The sequence below is a fragment of the Podarcis bocagei genome (assembly GCF_964188305.1).
Source record: "Podarcis bocagei genome assembly, chromosome: 13".
Lineage (NCBI taxonomy): Eukaryota > Metazoa > Chordata > Lepidosauria > Squamata > Lacertidae > Podarcis > Podarcis bocagei.
The window spans coordinates 5,715,994-5,736,377 of NC_138138.1; the positions used below are offsets into that span (position 1 = coordinate 5,715,994).

At 42.4% G+C, this 20,384-nt stretch overlaps 1 protein-coding gene across 14 annotated transcripts in view; it reads left to right on the forward strand.

Moving 5' to 3' along the window:
* Positions 1-20,384, forward strand: part of COBL (cordon-bleu WH2 repeat protein) — a 99,730-nt gene that overhangs the window by 64,297 nt on the left and 15,049 nt on the right. For all 14 annotated transcript variants that reach the window (XM_081166085.1, XM_081166079.1, XM_081166088.1 and 11 more), the window contains one exon: positions 18,847-19,153. In XM_081166085.1, coding sequence (XP_081022211.1) covers positions 18,847-19,153 — 307 coding nt within the window. The remainder of the gene's footprint in view (positions 1-18,846; positions 19,154-20,384) is intronic.

Below are 20,384 nucleotides of genomic sequence, written 5' to 3' on the forward strand. Positions count from 1 at the left end.
CTCTCGTTTCAACATAGCGTTGTTGTTGTTTTCCTCGCTTTCAATGAACGTTGTAGCCCATTTTTCACAAAAATACTTTTTTGAGATAATATTAAATAGCCCACATTTATTCTCGTATCTGTCTAGTACTTACAGTCTACAGCTCTGCCTTTTTTCAAAAGCGCCTGACTTATAGGTATAAAACTGTGTTGGGGGGGCGGAGGGGAGACGGCATTTTTAAATGCTAAAAAAGTAATAATGAAGAACAAAATCCACAGTTTTTCAGTTAATTTTGTCTGTTTTTTAATAGAAGTTTTATAAGTGTATTTGCATCTGCAGTCAGGGATGGAGCAAGATTGGAGGGGAAAAGATAGTCAAAACTAACCATTGTCTGGGTTAAAGCAGCCTGCCTCTTTATTACAGACAATTTGGGACTGCATGGACAGGGGACCCCCAATATTACTGACTACCCATCTGCTGACAGGGCAAGAAGGAAGGCTGACTTGAGACAGCACTGGTGGGGGCCACATTTCTGTCACAGTAACAAATCTGAGCCCTTCCATCCAAGGCCCCAAGGGGGGTGGGGGGTTTGAAGAGCCTACCTGTGATTCCCCCCCAGCCTAACACCCAAGTTCCAGAGTCAGTGGCCTAATGGATCCAACCAGATATGGAGACCAATTTCAAGGGAAAGCTAGTGTTCACTATGGTTAGGGATGGGGGGCAAATTTGATTCAGTTTGCATTTAAAGCCAAATTTATCATAGCCTCACTTTCCAGAAAAAAATATAAGATTCAAAACACAGCCATACAAAATGTGCATGTATATGAATTTTGTGGTGCAGTTTTTTTCTTTACAATATTTTATTTTCAAAACATAAACACAGTAAAACAGTATATCAGTACATGTATGGCATAGTGCCAATACGACACACCCCACCCTGAAATTGGTGGGAAGGAGCCAACCTCCCATTGCAAAACAGGAATGCTCAGTTCAGACACACTAAAAAGAACAGCAACTTGGTATTCCTAGCTGCCAATCATGGCCCCAGGTTAAATTTATTTCTAAGCCTTCTGGCAAATATCTCTTTGCCCATGTAAAGAAATCATTTAGGGATAATTGAGGGAAGCAACCATATGTGGGAAGGCTGATGCCCAGGACAGGTTCTTAGGTTATTGTCTAGTGAAGAGAAAGAATTCCCATTCCAGTTCAGTCTCTTAGCCCAGACCTCTGTCCCACTGCCAAGTGGCCTGAGGGCTGTCTTCTTACATTGTGATGTAGCAAAGCTATGGAACCAGCCGCTTCCTGTCAGCTGCCACCCAATCCCCTTTCTGCACTTGTACATTTCATACATCGTGAAAATACAAAATATAAACGTGGTCATTGCGTGGACAGGCGGAGTCCCCCAAACCCATGTGGAATAACGATGCTATGGGATTAAAATTGGCCACAACTTTATTATATTTCGGATGTGGGTAGATCTTGGCTCAGGCATTGGGTGTTTATCCCTCCCAGTCCTCCGCCAGGGATCTGGTGAAAATCAGGGTTATCCAGTGGGGGGAGATGGGCTGGCTCTGGAGAACATATGTTCAAGCAGAGAGAGCCCACCCCCCGTTACGCCGCTGTCGCAGGGGAGAGCACTGACGACCTCTAGGCGTACGGCCAAAGCCTCCCCTCAAAAACCCCTTTAATGGGGAACCCTGGTATTGCCGCCGCAAAGAGGAAGGGGGCATGGGTCACCACTGCACGCCCCCCCATTCAGGGAAGATAGACTAAAGGATTCCGCCCAAGGCCTGATACCACCAAAGTTGTGACGTTTTGCTACGGGAAAGGCAAACCTGCCGATGCAGGAGAATTCCTTTCTGGCCTTTCAACAGCGACCTTGACGCAGCAGCGCCCACGTACCTGTGAAGAAAAGGTTAATCTGTAAAAGAAGGCTTAGCTGAGGGTGGGTAGGATGGGAGAAGCTCTGAAGATTCCCAGGTAAGATCCCCTATCGTGTGGGCAGGGTCCCTCCCCCTACCTGGCCTGGTCACCTTGGCAATGCCTCCCCAGGGGGGATTGGGCAACTGGCTGAGGTAGGCGGAGACCTCCAGGTATCCCACCTGGGGAAGGCGAAGCCAAGCCTGTGCTAATGGGGCCGTATAGGGTCCAGGGGCTGCGCACAACCACGCAAAGGACGCCCCCCGTTTAATGTGGGGAGCGGTCATTAACAGAGTTCCATTGTGTGATTCATAAAATACTGAATTCAGTTGTTGCTTTTTAAGTACTTTGCAAATGCATCTATTCAAGCCTTCCCCAGCCTGATGCCTTCCGTATATTTTGGGATGCAGCTCCCATAATCCCTGACTCTTGGCAATCTTGGCTGATGCTGATAGAAGCTGTAGCCCCAAACATCTGCAGGGAAAAGGCTGCCCTGTGAGCTTTCACCTGAACTCTTAAAGGTGTTCCTAAGTGAGAATTAGGTCTATGTCAAAGGGCTATTTGAGGTAGAAAGGACTTTGATTTGGGGGGTGGGAGGTGTTTTCCATAAAGTGTGTCTTACAGAATTGATCCACAGATGTTAATAAAGTGTCAGAATAGAAGACTCATTATGCTAGAATTGTTTCTGTGAAGTTTCCCCACTAAATATTGTCCAAAGTAGACCTCTGATTCAGAAGCAATAGCAGCGTTTCTGTGTGTATAATAAAAACTGTCGCTTTCCAAAGCTGTGTTAAATAGATAAATTGGCAGTTGTTAAATATCTAACTTAAGAACTTGTCACTGGAATGCTTTCAGTATCTAGAACTTGCCTCTTGAGGTTTTTTTTTTAAATGTTGCTTGCTGGGGGAGATATCTTAGGACTGCCATATCTCAGTCCTGCAGATAGGAATGGCCTGATATACATATTATGCAAACCATTTGCTGATTATTCAAATCATATGGTAGGTTGCAAAATAGCTGTACAGCCTATAGCGTTGCAGTGTGCTTGCTTGCCGTTTTGTGCTTTGACCTATTTATTCTCCTTAAATGATCTATCCTTTTGCACCACTAAGCATACATATATATGTATTGTGTGCATTTCTAACATTACTGATCCATGGATGTCTTTGTCTTTATTTTATTAATCTGCTTTTCTCTATTATGTTATTTTGAGATTGGTTGAACTTTCATTCTGTGTCAGCCTTAAAAGAATGTTTTGTCACATGCATGGTTTGCAGAATTTTTAATGAGTTAACATCCTCATCAGAACATATTTACTGGAGAGTAAGTTTCCATTGTGTTTGTGCGAATTACTTACCTGGTTGCAATACTATAATCTATTCATCAGTAAGTCCAATTGAGATCAGTGAAACTTACTGCAAGACAAGTGCGCATAGGAGTGTCGTCAGAATATTGCATTGAATTCTGTGTGGTGCTTGTATGCGTAGATAACAATATATTATGCCATCATGAAATGTTTTGAAATATAAGCCTGTTCATCTAGTACTTGGCCATTGGGGTGAGATCGGGAGTGGACCTTAGGCTTGCATACTCTCTGATTTGCTCTGGTTCACCAGATGGACTCGTACTAAACATGTCACTCTAATGCAGGGATGGGAAACTTCTAGGCTGCCGGCGTAATGTGGCCTGACAGTCCTCCACATCCAGCCCTCTTCCTCAGCCACGCCCTTGCCCCAGCCACACTCTCTGTGGGCCCACCACACACCAGATAGAAATGTGCTGTCCCTGGTCTCCCGATGATGGATGTTGATCGTCTGAAGAGTGGGCCTGATTTTTGTCCCCATCCCATTAAGCATCCCGAGCCCAGCATCATAATGGGGATGAAAACACCCTCCCCTGAAAGCTGATCCGCTGATAAACCAGGGCACTGAATAAGGAAGAGTTGTGTGCAATTGCATGTATGATTGTATGCATGTCTGGCCCTGACCGTTTTGGGGAATGCAAACTTCAATAGCTTTCCACTGGAATAATCTGTCCCAAGCCCCAAAGATTCCCAACCATCTAATGCAGGCATGGCTAAACTTAGCCCTCCAAGCTGTTTTGGGACTACAACTCCCACCATCCCTAGCTAACAGGACCAGCAGTCAGGGATGATGGGAATTGTAGTCCCAAAACAGCTGGAGGGCCAAGTTTGGCCATGCCTGATCTAATGCATTGTTTTATTACATGCAGGGAGCTTTTTGTATATGGGGAGCAATAAAAAATGCTATCACCATTCATGAACTAAGTGCTTAATGGAAAACATCCTTCACTTCCCTGTGGCTGAATGCAATGCATAGTATGAAATTGCATTGAAATCCCCTCCCTCCCAAATTTCATAGAATCATAGAGTTGCAAGTCCAGATTTGCTGCTTGATTTGAGAGGGGGATTCAGTCTCTGGGTAGGGCGGCGGGGAGACATACAGTTAGTAACAACAGTGATGTTTTCTAACTTTTAAAAGTGTATTTTGATACTGCCGCAGGCAATGACGACAGCAGAGCGCTCCTGCTGGGAGCCAAGTCACCATTTCATTTCCTCTACAACAGCTCTGGATGTAGTGTTCTGGAGCATTGTGGGAGGAAATAGGAGCCCCCAATTTCTGCCACACTGCCCCAGAACGACACTATGTCCAGTATCAATGCCTGAGGAATTTAATTTCTATGAATTCTGGCATCGATTGCCTGCACTTTTCAGAAAACTCTGCAGGTTAGAATTTATTTTATTTCTTTATTAAATTTCTGTCCTGCCCTTCATCCAAGGATGATAGGGCGGTTTACAATATATAGGGAAAGCAAATTCTGAAAAGCTTCCTTGCCTACTGCCTTAGAAGCTGTTGGGCGAAGGAGACCGTTTCATTTACTCGTCTACCACAATTTCATCTTTAAAAATCTAAGCCATTTACAAAAGAAGCATTACAGAAGATGTGCTTACCCTTCACATTTTTTACTTTTCCAAATTTTGTGATGCACTTCAGTGATTCTACCAAGATGTGTATTTGAGGATAAAATATGTTTGGAAATGTGTACAATGAAATAATACACATTTAGTTGTATTTTTGTGATTAAATATTATTCAAATACAAAGTTTGTGCAAAATTTTAAAACAATAGCAAATAAATGCAGAAACTGGATGGAACGCACATATGACTGAATGTACACATGTGATAGAGACCTGACCTAGACTGATCTATGCGTTCCTAGTGTCGAGGTCATTCTGAGGGAAAACGAAATAGTGGCTGTACTGATGAGAAAGGATCTCTCTGCTGTTGATGGCAGCCAATTTTTAAAAGTTAATAAAGAGCCATCCTCACTTCTGCTAATGCTGATCTCTCCGCAGCTTGGGAATGAATTCCATTACCCACCCCAGTTGCTGAAATAACTCCCTATTGCAGGGACGTGAGGTTAATATTTCTATCTCCCATTCAAGATGCACGTTCTTTTTTGAGGGCAGTGATTTCATCCTTAAATAGGGTTCCGTGATCTTAGTTTCAAAGCCAGAGGTCTATCGAGTAGGGTAGCTACTGAGAATACCGAATTGGGCCACCTGTACGTTAGAACAGTTGCAATTCTATTTACAAAAACTGCATTAATTTTGCTCATGCTGGCAGCAGTCATAAAGGAATGTGTTGGATATTTAATCCTATACATGTCTACTAAGAACTAAGCCCCACTGAGCTTAATGGGACTCACTTCAGGTAAGATTGCGGCCTAAAATATTTTGCTCAGTCATTAATTCTATTATTTGTTTTCCCTCCCCAACAGTTTATTGTTGTGCATCATTCCCTTCACGTTCCAAGCCCGTCTGACACAGCTTGCCTCTTCCTATGATCTTCATACCTCTGAACCTCGTTGCCTTTCTGCCTTCATTCTTTTTATGTTCCCTTTTCCCACACTGAGGAAAAAATGGTGTGTGAATGGCATCTTTCTGACTTTTTCTCCTTCATTGGCATCTTTCTGACTTTTCCTCCTTCTTCGTTGAACAAATAGAAATATCTCACCTTTGTGAGATAAATTTTCTTCAGTAGTGAAAAGAAATTCTTGCTCAATATGTTATGTTGTTTCAAAATAATCCAGTATTTGTATTGCTTCTTTGAGTCTAGTATTTTGTTTTACTTAGATTTGGGATGAGGACCATTTAGCCCTGCAGATCTTGTTAGACAACAACTCCCATCATCCCTGACCACACTGTCCGAAGCTGATGGGAGATGGAGTCCAACGCCATCTGGAGAGCCAGACCTCACCCACAATAGAGGTGTTCAACTTTTTCATATATGCAACATTTTGTTGAAAACACATTATTTTCGGTGTAACTCCTCATTTTCCACCCATTTTAGTTATAGAGCAGAGGAGACTTTTTGGCTTCATGGGCCAGATCTTTAGCAGGGCTGGGCTTGCAGGCTGAATTTGACTGGTGGCTGGAGCCAGCCATCCGTCCATCACCTGTCACCACCGTCATGTGATTTGATACATTGAAGTGCCAGTTGGCAGCACCCGCAAAGCCCCTGTCAACCAAGCTCACTCCTACATAATTGGAATACATAAGGCACATTTTAAAACATTCATATTTTCTCTACTTTTCATACTATTGCTGTCTTTAACTTTTTTGTTGTGATTCTATAAGTACACTATATACTGTTTAGTATGTTTCAAATTATTTTAAACCACTGTTTGTGTCGTGGTACATCTGATTCCACAATTTTGTTTTTATATTCCCTACAAGAGTATTGCATTCTTATGTGGGGGGTTTTGGGTTGTTTTTTTTAATCAGCTCCTAGTTAACAGAATTGCAGGTGTTTTTGAAACAGCAAAAATTGATCATGTATGTTGATCAGCATGTATTTTTTACTCAAGCTAATGGTTAAGCGTGTGTTTCATGAGATGAAATGATGTTCACAGCCAGAGCTGTATTATGCACAGAAAAGGCTATAGGTGTTGGAACTTTTTTTTTATCATGTAATACGTTGTGCTGGATTGAATAATTAGTACTTTTTTGCAGAACCACTTGCACCTTGGAATCATTTCTCTGTGTGCAAATACACACAAGCATTCACATGGGTGAGAAATACCAAAACAAGTTAAAACAAGTTTATAGCACGCACATTTGGCTTGGAGGCATCATAGCAATTTCCATAAGCATCAAACATAGAAATGTGGCCCACCGTACTATTTAGTTATTGTACATTTATGACAAGATAATAAATCTTGAAATCAATGCTATCTGTACACTATTATACATTACCTCCCCAGCATTTTTCCAATAGCTTTAACCTTTTAATATTATTGTTAAGAATAATCGTTCTTCAAAGGAAGTCTAAACATTTTCTGAGATATATGGTTAAACTGAACTCTGGTATTGAAACGCAACTTGGGGTTCGTCCACACTTTTGCTTGCCCTGTGCTTTAGACAGCACAGGCCCGAGTGGCTTTCCACTTGTCCCCTGCTAATGTTAATAATAATAATAATTTATTTGTACCCTGCCCATCTGTCTGGGTTGCCCCATCTGTCTGGGTTCCAACATATATAAAAACATAATAAAACATTACACATTAAAAAGCTTCCCAATGCAAGACTGCCTTCAGATGTCTTCTAAAGGTGATATAGTTCCTCATCTCCTTCTAGGCATGGGTCCGAGCTGTTTTGCCTTTCTCCTGCCAGTTTCCTTTGGAAAATCCACTCTTTCGCACTAAATTGGAATAAATGGTAAGCCATGGAAAATCTGGTTGCTGTTTGTTCCAGTTCAGTCCTGAAGCACAGGTTTTCCTGGGGGAAGGCATCAGGGCAAATGGAAGTGTGGATGATCCCTCAGTTCACTTTCTTGGGGCTGTGCTTCCCAGGACCAGACTGAGGGATGATTCCCATGTCACCTGGTTGAGATAACACCCATATTGAGTCCCCTATGCTTTAAATGCACATGTGGCTTTAAATGGGGCTTACTCCTCGGTGTGTGGGCTCTTGTCTTTAGGAGGCCAAAGATTCTGTCATCACCGGTGGCAGGGTTATGAAAAACACCTGCCTGTTGGTCAGAGTCGGTGGTGGTCTATATATAACCCAAAGTCAATTCATATTTAAAGAAGGAAGTGAACCAGTGGTGGGGAACTGGATACAACTTGTGACCTCACCTGCAAGCCAAATGGACAGGTGGGTAGGTCAGCCCACCTTTCAGTCACCTATTGTCATTATGATACCAACTTCAAAGGGACTTGCTTTCAGCACCAAGATGCACTACTTGCCAAGGAACAATCTGGAGCACACTTCAAACTCCTGAATGATCTTTTGCAACAGCACCTTTACCTACTGCACACTGGCATCAGGTGTGGGGCAGGTGGGCATAGTTTGGTGAAAACAGACTTGTGAGCCAAATTAGAATCCCTGCCAGGCCTCATTACACCCACAGGGCGGATATTCCCCATTACTGCACTAAACCAAACCGTCCTCAGAGCAGCGTTACCTAGCTCATTCAAAGATGCACTGGTGGTGATTTGCTTAATGAGAAAAGAGCAGCTACAGAAGGATGAAATTCGAGTACCCCTTTTGCCACTGAGAAAAAGCTAATTTCAACCTCCACAGAGTTTCTAGAAGTTACACTTCTGGGTGGGGAATGAATGCAACTTACTTTTAGTGTACATGTATAAAGGTAAAGGGACCCCTGACCATTAGGTCCAGTCATGACCGACTCTGGGGTTGCGATGCTCATCTCGCTTTATTGGCCGAGGGAGCCGGCGTACAGCTTCTGGGTCACGTGGCCAGCAAGACTAAGCCGCTTCTGGTGAACCAGAGCAGCACACAAAAACGCCGTTTACCTTCCCACCGGAGCGGTATCTATTTATCTACTTGCACTTTGATGTGCTTTCGAACTGCTAGGTTGGCAGGAGCAGGGACCGAGCAACGGGAGCTCACCCCGTCGTGGGTATTCGAACCGCCGACCTTCTGATCGGCAAGTCCTAGCCTCTGTGGTTTAACCCACAGCGCCACCTGTGTCCCTAGTGTACATGTATAGTCACTTGTTATTCTGACCCAGCCCAGGGGTTCTAGCGCAAATGGGGTCTTGTGCTAGGCAAAGAGTCTGCATCATATTCTATTAGCATCTGGAAAATTCAGGAAGCAAAGTCTGGTTAAGGAAAGGTCAGGTTCCCCCAGGCAAGGTTAGACAAAGCAGATAGTAACCAAGATAACAGAAGTTGAAAAAAGCAGAGGTCAGAGCCCAAAAGGCAAAGAAGCAAGATAAGTAACACCCGAGGATAGCTCCAGGTAGCACCTGGATGGAAAGACAGATTTGAGTGTTGCTGCAACAACAACACACCGAGGGCTTAGACACACTTTCCTTCTACCTTCTCTTTCCAAGCATGGTCCATGGCTTATAACTTTGTGTCTTTTTTCTCTGGAGCTTTCCCTGTGAAAAGCTGCTCTTGCAAGCTCAATTGGAGCAAAAGTTCATCTGCAGAAAACCCTAATTTACATTTGCTCTGATTCAGCTTCAAATTACGATGTTGATGGTGAAGAAAAAAGTTTGTATACTGCCTTCCATCTGAAGATTGGAGGGCAGTTCACAACATAGAAATACAAAATGAGAACACAAAATACATGATCACCATCATAATAAACAAACCAGTAACCCCCCTCCCACAAACACATTATTTTTCATTGAATTTGATTGTTATTATTATTTTAAGAAATTAAAGAGTGGGTTTTCATGGGGAGAGCTCAGGGCAGAAGCAAACAACAACCATACCCCCACACTCAGAGCATTAACGTGCAGACACCTGCCTGTAAAGAGCTGGGCAAAACCTCCAGGTGTAGGACGGTATATAAATTCAGTCAATCAAGAAGTGTGGATAAGCCCTGAGCCTTGAACAGGACTGTAGATTCCTTTGAGCAAAGAGCATTATCCCTCATGAGCTGGAGTCTCTACCCTATTTTAAGAGCTGCATAAATCTCATTTTCGTAAATAGATTTCATAAACACAAATAAATTTCATCAATACAAAGAGAAGTAAAAAGAAGCAGGCTGCAGAATGCCTTCCAATGTTGCTGCTGGGCTAGTTAGCTTGCAGTCACCTTTCCCACAGTTGCAGCAAGGCCAGGAAAAAGCTGCATGGCACGTAAGTCCAGGAAAGGAAAAAAGGGGGAAGCGGGCCACATGCTCTGAGCCACCTGTGAATGGCGAGGAGCAGCCAGGCAAGGCTGGAAGGGAAATAATTTGAGGGTGTTGGGCATTCAACATGCAAAGCAATTGAAGAGTGAGAATTTGAGCCAGCCCACCACCACCTGTTGCCACACAAGGAAGAGGTTTGAGGGGCAGGTGCCTCAATGGGGCGCGTTTTAGCTGCTCTGCTCTCCAGGCGCCGCACTCAGTGATTTCTTCTCCTTCCAATCTTGCCCTTCCTCGCTGCCTCACCCGTGACGCCACGCGCATCACTCTCCCACCCTCTGCCCATGCAAACTCTCGCTCTCCCCCTACCCCAACCAGACCCACACTCTTTTTGATGATGACTTCAAATATGGGATTAAATCAATACGTGATTCTGTATTTTAAGGTTTAGGTAGCAACCCCAGAAGTAGACCATGAATTACCATAATCTGCCTGGGAGGGGGAAAGAGAGAAACTGGGAGCTTGGTTTCATCAGCAGCTCTCCACACAGGGCACTTGGACCTACTCCTGCACCGCCTTGCCAAAATATTATGCTTTCAATTTTGTTTGGCCTCATAGCTGTTTTTCTGCTGCTCTTATCCTTCAGGATGCCAGGGTTTGGCAAGCAGACGGGAACCTAGAACAAAGTTCCAAATAGCTTGTACAAAGATGGCACAGGGTCATCCATTCTGAACCATCATGGCTGCTCTAATGTGTGTTTTAAACTACCTGGTTCTACGGGTTAACAGGCCCCGGACCAAATTATCTAATCTGTTTTCAGTGAGCAACACAAAAATGAATTAAACTGTGCTGATATATTATGTTGCTTGACTATAAGTATAATAAAAATGAGATATTATACAGTGGTACCGCAGGTTAAGTACATAATTTGTTCTGGAGGTCCGTTCTTAACCTGAACGTGTTCTTAACCTGAAGCACCACTTTAGTTAATGGGGCCTCCTGCTGCTGCCCCACCGCCGGAGCACAATTTCTGTTCTCATCCTGAAGCAAAGTTCTTAACCTGAAGCACTATTGCTGGATTAGCGGAGTCTGTAACCTGAAGCGTATGTAACCCGAGGTACCACTGTAATCTATTCATTCTTCTAAATACTAAGTGCCATAAAGAGCCACATACAGGAATCTTACACAGCCACGTACAGAAAAGGTCATGATATTCATCATTACAGTTCTCTATTTTGAGAATGTTGCCTGTGTCTGGAGTCTTTATGGCTCATTCAGTATTTGCTTCTTATCAGTCACATCAGGCCTTTCTTCAGGAACCAGTACCCCTTGGACGGGAAGGGGGGGCAGTAAACAGGAGAGAGGAAAAGGACACAACAACGTTATGGAATTGAATTGGCCACAACTTTATTTGTCACAGATGTAGGTAGGCTTTGGCTTCCAGTGGTTCTCAACCTGTGGGTCTCCAGATGTTGTTGGACTGCAGCTCCCATCATCCTTGAGCTCTGGCCTTGCTAGCTAGGGGTGATGGGAGTTGTAGTTCAACAACATCTGGGGACCCACAGGTTGAGAAAGGCTGGCTTAGACAGTGGGTTTGTATCCTAAATCAGCCTCCTGACTGAAGGCGATGTTTGAACAGAGTCATGCCTGGGTTAAGGGTCACTTCAAGATGCAGGTCAGCTAAGCTGCCCCTCCACCAGGCCTCCATTGAAAGTTCTGGGCCCGTCTGCTCCTCTTTTCAGCTTCAAGACAGAATCTTCCACCCAGACGCCTTTGGAGGGTACCCTGACATATTGCATCTGCTCAAGTGTGGGCGGAGGTGAGGCACCAACTCTCGCCCCCTTCCCAGGAATAGATTGAAGATACAACCCATTGCCTTATACATCAGAAGTTGTGTCAATTGCTACGATGAAGGCAAAACCCCCCCAAGCAGGCCCAATTTGTTTGCAAGCAAATTACTTCCCAGCCCTGAATATGGCAGCCATTTATATCCACTGCAAGGTCTTGCAGAAATAGTGCCCGCTGACCTGCTTGTAGGGAGGATGGGTGCACTGGCGTAGCATGGGGGGGCTGAGGGGGCCATCGCCCTGCGCACATTTTGGTGAGGTGGTGCTACCAGGCACCCCCAAAACAGGCTCCCACCAGAGCCTGGCTCCAGCATGCACCCAGCTGCAACCCTGCTCTCAGGTCAGACCTAACCGGGGGGGGGGGGTGGAGGAGAGTTGGTGAGCCCCAGTGGGCTCCCTCCGCCCCACACCCACCTTGGGGGTGCACCCTGTACACCTGCCCCAAGCGATAGATGCGTACTCTCAACTGCTGCCGCCAACTAGGCTGGTGGCTCAGGGCAGCTAGCCTATATTCTACAGCACCGAACTAGAATGAAGTTGTGCTTCCTCTGGTCTGCTGTCGATGCGCCTGGCCTCTATTGGCCAATTCAAATTAAAAATTTGGCAGTCAATCCTGTTACCCCCTGAGGCCAGGTGAGTCAAAACCAAATGACCAGCCACAAAGGGTGAGGAGCAGGCCCCTCCCCAAGGAGCCAGGACGGGCTGCAACCATTGCCCACCCTAAATGGGGTAAATGATCTTTACCAGCTCCATTTCATTTGGGTTGGTGTACAGTAGGGTTGCCATACATCCAGAATTTCCTGGACGTAGCTGGGATTCGGCCATCTGTAACAGCGCCCCAGGCAGAAATTGCTAAAATTTCCAGGAAAATCTGGACATATGACAACCTATGTTGGAAGCGTAGATTTTGGCAAATTTCCTTAAGAATAGCTCAAAAAGCTCAACAACTTTTGTGTCTGGATATTCACTTTTTGAAATAATGGCATTATTAGTATAGGCCTATAGCTAATTAGTGTACTGGGTTTTTTATAACATGCACTACTGCCAGGCCCATGCAGAGTGAGGAGCCAAGTACACTTGCCCCCACCAGGGCACAGATGCTTTTTTACTTAAGTTTATTCTAACAAGACTTCTTTCCCAGGCCTCAAACAATCTCTGCACAGGCCTAACTATTGCAGCTGTAGCAGCAAATTCTTTTAGGGTAGGTACAATATTTAAAACTTCTCCAGGCCACATTTCTTCTAAATTATCCGAAGAAGGGTATATCCATTGTACATAAATGTATTTGTACTTGAAACATGGTATGTCAGTTAAACCTGTAGACTTATAGAAGAAGGAAGGAGAGAAATCGCTCAAGAGTAAAACAATTAAAAGACCTGTTAACATGAAGGCTTGTGTTAAATAGCATTTACTCAGAAAACAAAACAAAACTCAAATAATAGATTGTAACATTTATCTCTACTTTTGTCTGAAAGCTATCATCAACCAAATTCTACAGTAAGCACTAGCCTTAATCCATACTATCAGATACAATCCATATCTCCATTCTGTGAGTAGTAATTTGGCTCTGCAAGTGGGTTTTGTGCTGTTCACCTCCTGATGTGAACCACAATTTTCCTTGCAAGCCTCCCATTTGGGGCTGTTAGGAGTTTTGGCATCACTTTGCTACATCTTGCTGTTCCAAAACATCACCCAGCATTTGCATGTGAGATAAATTATATACAATACTTTTTTGTTTACTAATCTGCTCACTTAATGTTGTACATATCAAAACACCAATATGGGCTTTTACAGACCCAGTGTTCCAGTATAAATATCTTATTGTGTCAGACATTTAAGTAGAAGATCCTGCAAATCAAGGTAAAGGTGTCTGTTCACAATAGTATTTATAGGCTGTTGTCTACGTAAAGTACATTCTGCTCCTGAATCCAAAAGTTAAAATTCAGTTCCTCACCCACCCACCCTGGTTAACCTTATCTGGATAATACCTAAGATCTTCCACCATGGTTTGGCTGGAATGCTGCCACAGTAGTCCCCATATAAAACCATCATCCAATTTGCATGCTGCCTTTCCATGGTTAAAAAACCATGTTCAAGGCAGTTTACAACATGAAAAGATTAACTTTAATGACAAATATAACAAAAGTAGTCAAAAACAATAAAGCACATAAAAAGCACACAACCAAATTGCACAAGTTCCACAGGGAACCAGGCAGAGGGCCTTTTCGGTAGTGGCGCCCGCCCTGTGGAACGCCCTCCCATCAGATGTCAAAGCGATAAACAACTACCTGACATTCAGAAGACATCTGAAGGCAGCCCTGTTCAGGGAAGTTTTTAATATGTGACATTTTAGTGTATTTTTCATCTTTGTGGGAAGCCGCCAAGAGTGGCTGGGGAAACCCAGCCAGATGGGCGGGGTACAAATAAATTATTATTATTATTATTATTATTATTATTATTATTATTATTATTATTATTATTATTATTATTATTATTATTATCATTAATCATAACATCTAAAAATAAAGATAACCCCCCAAAAAATCAATAACAGCAACAAACCCCGCTAAACAAGAGTATCTTCAGCCTCAACTTTTGTAGCTGGAGTCAGTCCAGGTGGAAAAAGGCCTGCAAGGCAGGTCTTCTAGGATTCTTCCTACAATAGCCTTTACATGAGCTACCTGGCCTGAGGGCACTTAAGCCCTCCTGGCCAAAAGTAAATAGAATAGATTAAATCATCCCTACTCCGGCTCCCTAGGCAGGTGAGAAGGAATGGTCCCCTCACTTCAGCTGGAACGGGGCACACACCCCATTAGCTAAGGTTCCTATCTTAATTTCCAGTCAGTGACACAATTGCTAATTTGTTGGATTTTTGTTGTTGTTACTCTCAGCAGCAGCAACAACCATTTATTATTTATTATTTATACCCTGCCCATCTGGTTGGGTTTCCCCAGCCACTCTGGGCGGCTCCCAACAGAGCATTAAAAACACAATAAAAGATCAAACATTAAGGACTTCCCTATACAGGGCTGCCTTCAGATGTCTTCTAAAAGTCAGATTGTTTATTTCCTTGACATCTGCTGGAAGGGCGTTCCACAGGGCAGGCGCCACTACCAAGAAGGCCCTCTGCCTGGTTCCCTGTAATCTCGCTTCTTGCAGTGAGGGAGCTGCCAGAAGGCCCTCGGAGCTGGACCTCCGTGTCCGGACTGAATGATGGGGGGTGGAGACGCTCCTTCAGACACATTAACTGTGGATAAGATGTCATGCACTAGAATGGCACTATCTCACACTTGAACTTGTGGAATGCTTGCCAAACTGTTTGCCCACCACTGTATGAGGAGAAGCGGCTGCAGTAAGGAATTGGGGTAAAAGGTTTTTCATTGCAATGTAAATTCATCCTTACTGACCTTTAAGTTATGCACACTTCCAACGCTACCATTTCTTGATACAGCTTCCGCCGTGATTTCAACAAGAGGGGAGTCAATACAGTTACTAAATATATCTGAAAGCTAAGATGATAAATGTAAGTTCATAGATGCAGCTGTCATATTTTTTATAAATTTGTTAGATTATCAAGAGCAGCACTGCCATTCTGGGAAGCTGTCCCAGAGCTTTCCCACCCCCTTTTTAGGTTGCTACTTCAAGAGGCTGCATAGATAATAGCGCTGCAAATCATCCTTTGCTCTGACATTTTAATGGAAACAGAGAGAGCCATTAGGTTTTATAAACACACCAATGAACATCAGCATGTAATGCATTGTGCGTTTATTAAAAAACGACTGTCTACTTTGTGTACTTTCCTGCTCCGCTATTGTATCTCTTCTGGCCTTCGTGCATTTTATTTTTTTAAATGGCTAGAAAGTTTTGTTTATAATTTTAGCGTGGGGTTTTTTTCTGATCATGTTTTCTACTTGTAATACGGGTGGTTATGTATTTTCTGCCTTTTATCTCTTTTTGTATAGGTGCTGTTCTGAATCTTTTTCTTTATTATTTGTATGTGTTGCATTTGATTTGATAATACTATATTTTACTTTTTGTTTAAATGGTGCTTTACTTATTTATTGTAAATCACCCAGATAACTTTATGTTATGGGTCGGCACTCACATGTCATAAATAAATAAACAAATCATATGTAACTTGATTTTAATTTGGTGGGGGCACACAATAGTAGTGCTGGAAATTGGGCGATTTCTCATTGCCTCCCAAATTCTAGGCAGTGCCAGGAACCTTTAGCAGCACCCACAGTCATTAATTTTGGAATTTGCAGAGCTTTCATTGTGATTTGTAACCTTTTAAGTTTTACTGATTGTGCTGCCAGAAATTGAGTTTTGTGCATAATGGGTACTGCGTGGTCTCAATCAAGGAGACCTGTCCTTTAATTTTATTTAATATTTCACTGACAAAGATGCAGGTATCTCCAAACACCTTACTCAAAGTTTAAACTTTGGATATGTAACAAATGCATGCCCTAAACATAATAATAATAATAATAATAATAATAATAATAATAATAATAATAATAATAAATTTTATTTATGTCCTGCCCTCCCCAGCCGAAGCCGGGCTCAGGGCAGCTAACAACAATAAAATAGTACAACATTCTAAAATCATTTCATTATAAAATTAATTCAACTCAAATTGATGGCAACCATTAGGCTAAAGTTCTGTGAACTCATTTTGAGTATTCCAAAACAGGAAAAAAACTCAATTTGAAAAACATGTTCACTGTGAGATTTCTTTATTTCAATAGTCATTGCTCCCTATCACCTGCCTCCAAAATAAATGTTTTCTTAAAAAATACCCAACCCATTTTCCTTTATAATCTACTTGTTTCTTTGCAACAAGCTTGCTGAGGTTCTGTAGAAACTCGTAATGATCTTTATCTAAGTTAACAGGCACACGTAGCTTAAATACAACAGTGCCTTCACTGCTGAAAACCTATTGTTCCGTTAAGAACTTGATTCATTTCAGTAAATGTACAAAATGCTGAAATGTGCACTTCAATAGATTTATGCTTTCAGAGCTGGTGGTTGTGATGTTCTTTGCAAAGTTTTTCAGTTTTATATTGTTTTAAATGAAAGCTAAAAAGTTTTGCATCTGATCCTGTATGTCCAAATTCATCTTAAAATAAAAGAAATTAACTGCAATCCTAGCCCAAATTAACTGGGAATAAGTCCCTTTGAATTCAATGGCAATTACTTCTGAGTAGATTTAGGATTGCCCTGTAAGGCATCCTTGAACCATCCTGTGCATATTTATTCAAAAGTAAGTCCCTCTGTGTTCTGTGTCCCATTTACTTCTAGGTAAGTGTGGTTCAGATTGTTGCTTATTGACAAAGTATGTTCGAAACTGAACACTTTCAATTGGTGCGGATTTCAATGGGAGGATCACTCAAATGGTTAAACATTTGGGGTTTTTTAAACTTTATTTACAAATTTATTAAACCACCCTTTCATAAAGGAAATAACAAGGCAGAAAAGAACCTATTAAGCAAAATAAACCAATATATCCATAAAAACCATTTATTGAAACATCAATAAATACTGTATGGATTAGTGAAAGGAGCTGGCGCACCATCCAGAGCTAGGAAAACGCACTCCTGGCCACAGAGGTCCCTTAGGCATCTAGTGACAGGGATGGGTCAAGGAGTCTCCCCAGGCTGCAAGCATCCTCCTTCAGAGGGGGTGCCATTCTGTCCAGTACATGCAGTTGACTAATCTCCTGGACATGGGAACCACCTACCCTTATCAGAATTCAAGCTCAATTCAGAGAGTTGATCTCTTTAAGAACTCTTGAGATGTTTGCCATAAAGACCCAGTGACGTGTTCATTTGTGTTTCACCAATTTAGCTCTAGAACATCATCTCTTGTTTGATGAAGTTTGTCAGATGCTCGTTGCAAAATTACTAGTTGAGGCATGAATATCTATCAAACATCTTCAGCAGTGAAGGCTGATTCAAAGAATTACTGTAAATCACCACATAATCATTTTGCAGTCTGACTCCCTTTATCTGGTTTCCTGCTATTTGAATAAAAAATGTTGGTTCTAATAGTTTCCTCTTTCTTTTTCATTGGCTTTTTAATTCTTTTTTTCAATTTAAATGTGACCATATTGACTTCTGGACAGCTTTTCACTCATATATATTTTTCAAGCTAAGAACATCACGTTCCCAAGTAGTCTGACAGTTTATATCTTATCTTAAGTTCTGAGCACCACTCAGGATTAAGTCAAAGGTTGACTCCCCTTTTTGTCAGCCAAATGTACATTTGTCAAATCTAGAAATAAAAACTCATTGTCATATCCTGACTATACATTTACCCAGTCAGTGTGAGGGTTTGTTGATCACGCATTTTTACAATTTTTCCGACCTTTGGCTGTGTCCCTCAGTTCTTTCTCCATCTTGAGATCCCCCTCCATGTTTTGGTCAAGGGGACACTGGAATATTCCAGTACAAAATTATTTTGAAGGGGTCTGGTGCTTCCACCCACAGTGATTCTATCAAAGATATTGTTCATATTAATTTCCTAAATTTGGGTCTCTTGTGTTCTTTTTGACATATAGAGCAGCTGCACCCCAGTTTATCCTCTTTTTTTGCCCTTGCTGGGCATTTTTTATTAAGATATAACAGTTATCTATATTAAATGCATAACCACTATTGTTTCACTGTATATACTATTTCTTAAGTATTTCATTTGTTCCTGGTCAGTCCAACAGAATTCTGCCATTTTTATTCAAATTCACTGAATTTTTCATGTAAGAGACAGGTGCAGAGCAATCTTTTAAGTACATGGAAATCTGACATTTCACCATAGAGAATTTACTATTCTATTCACTGCCCACATGAAAAGAAAAGAAAAAAGCCACATTGTGGTGCATTCTGATAAGCAGGGGAGGAGGGGCTTTTTAAATGTGTTATTTATTTCAAAAGAGTGACAAATGGTATTTAACTGTTTTTGCCATGTTTCGTCTAGGCAATTTACACCTTTCGCGTGATATTTCTAGCATGGAAGATGTAGCTCTGGAACTGTCAGAAACAGAGGACACGATCTCTGTTAGCAGCTGCTTCACCTCAGAGGACACCACAGAAGATTCAGGTGTTATGAGTTCCCCCTCTGATGTTGTCTCATTGGAGTCTCAGAATGACAGCGTGAGGTCAAGAGACAAGTCCATCGGGGCCCAGGAGACCTTGACCGAGATGGAGTCCATGTATGTTGAACAGACGGGCTCTGTAAGGAATGCATTCTCCAGTAGTGATGAGTCTGGAATCGTTTCCCAAAGGTAGGTCTCATCTGTGAGGCAATTTAGAGGAGTGACGTCTGCTTATGCAGTGCTGCCCCGCAAGACGGAAAACCCGCTAGACGAAAGGGTTTTCCGTTTTGGAGGTGCTTCGCAAAACGAATTTCCTATGGGCTTGCTTTGCAAGATGAAAATGTCTTGCGAGTTCCTGTGGGGTTTTTTTCCTTTCCCCCCTCTTTTTCCCAAGCCGCTAAGCCGCTTATCAGCTGATCCTAAGCCGCTAAACCGCTTATCAGCTGATCCGCTAATGGGCTTGCTTCGCAAGACGAAAAAACCGCAAGACGAAGAGACTCGCGGAACGGATTCTTTTCGTCTTGCGAGGCACCACTGTGCTAGTCTTTTGCAAACTAATTTTCTATCTTGCTAACCTCCTTGTCCTCCTGCAAAAAAAAAAAAAAGTCAGGAGTTGCTCCTCAAAGCCCATTTGCTTTTGGAACACAGTCAACTCAAAGCCCCTCCTCTCATTTGGCTTGCTGTTGAAAATAACCCTCAAGTTTCTGCTCCAAAGGGGTGGAAGCAGCGGCAGCAGCACTGGGAGAAGGATTAGAGCAGGTGCAGTCGCAGCCATGTCCATTTGCCTCGTTCGAGTTGTGGCTCTTCTGGAACAAAGGTTCACTGTGTGACATAATTATTTACCAAACATATAGAGATGGGTTATCTGACACATGTATTCTGCATTGCTTCAACCACAGCACTCAAGTTCTGTTATATCTTCTGTGGAGCATAACAGTTTTGGTGGCAAATGGCATCTAATAATGTTAGTATTTATGTGGCTTTTTATTGTTCTGCTGAACTTGAATGATCCCAGTGATCTTGTAAAGGAAACCAATATTGCATAAGTGAAAATGTGACTTAGGTTGATGGGAACTTGTTGAGGTAGCAAGGCAGATCGCTAATGAGGTGCGCAGATGCAGATTCTAGCCACAGATCATGTTTTAAACAACTGATCTGCATAAGCTTTCATCAGTGTTTTCTTTCACGTTCTATTAATGACCTTATTTCAAGTATTTCAGATTCATTCTTTTTGTACCACCTGCTACGTATAATAGCATCTACCCATAAATTTCCAATAGGACTTTCATTTGGCTTAACAGTAGCTTTTTGTAGTTTTACTGTTGTCTTTTGCACACAAGTTTTCTCATAAAAGACCTTGCTCCTACGGTGTTGATTTGGCAAAGTGCTATTTTAAGCCATGCTTTTGCATATGGCTGAC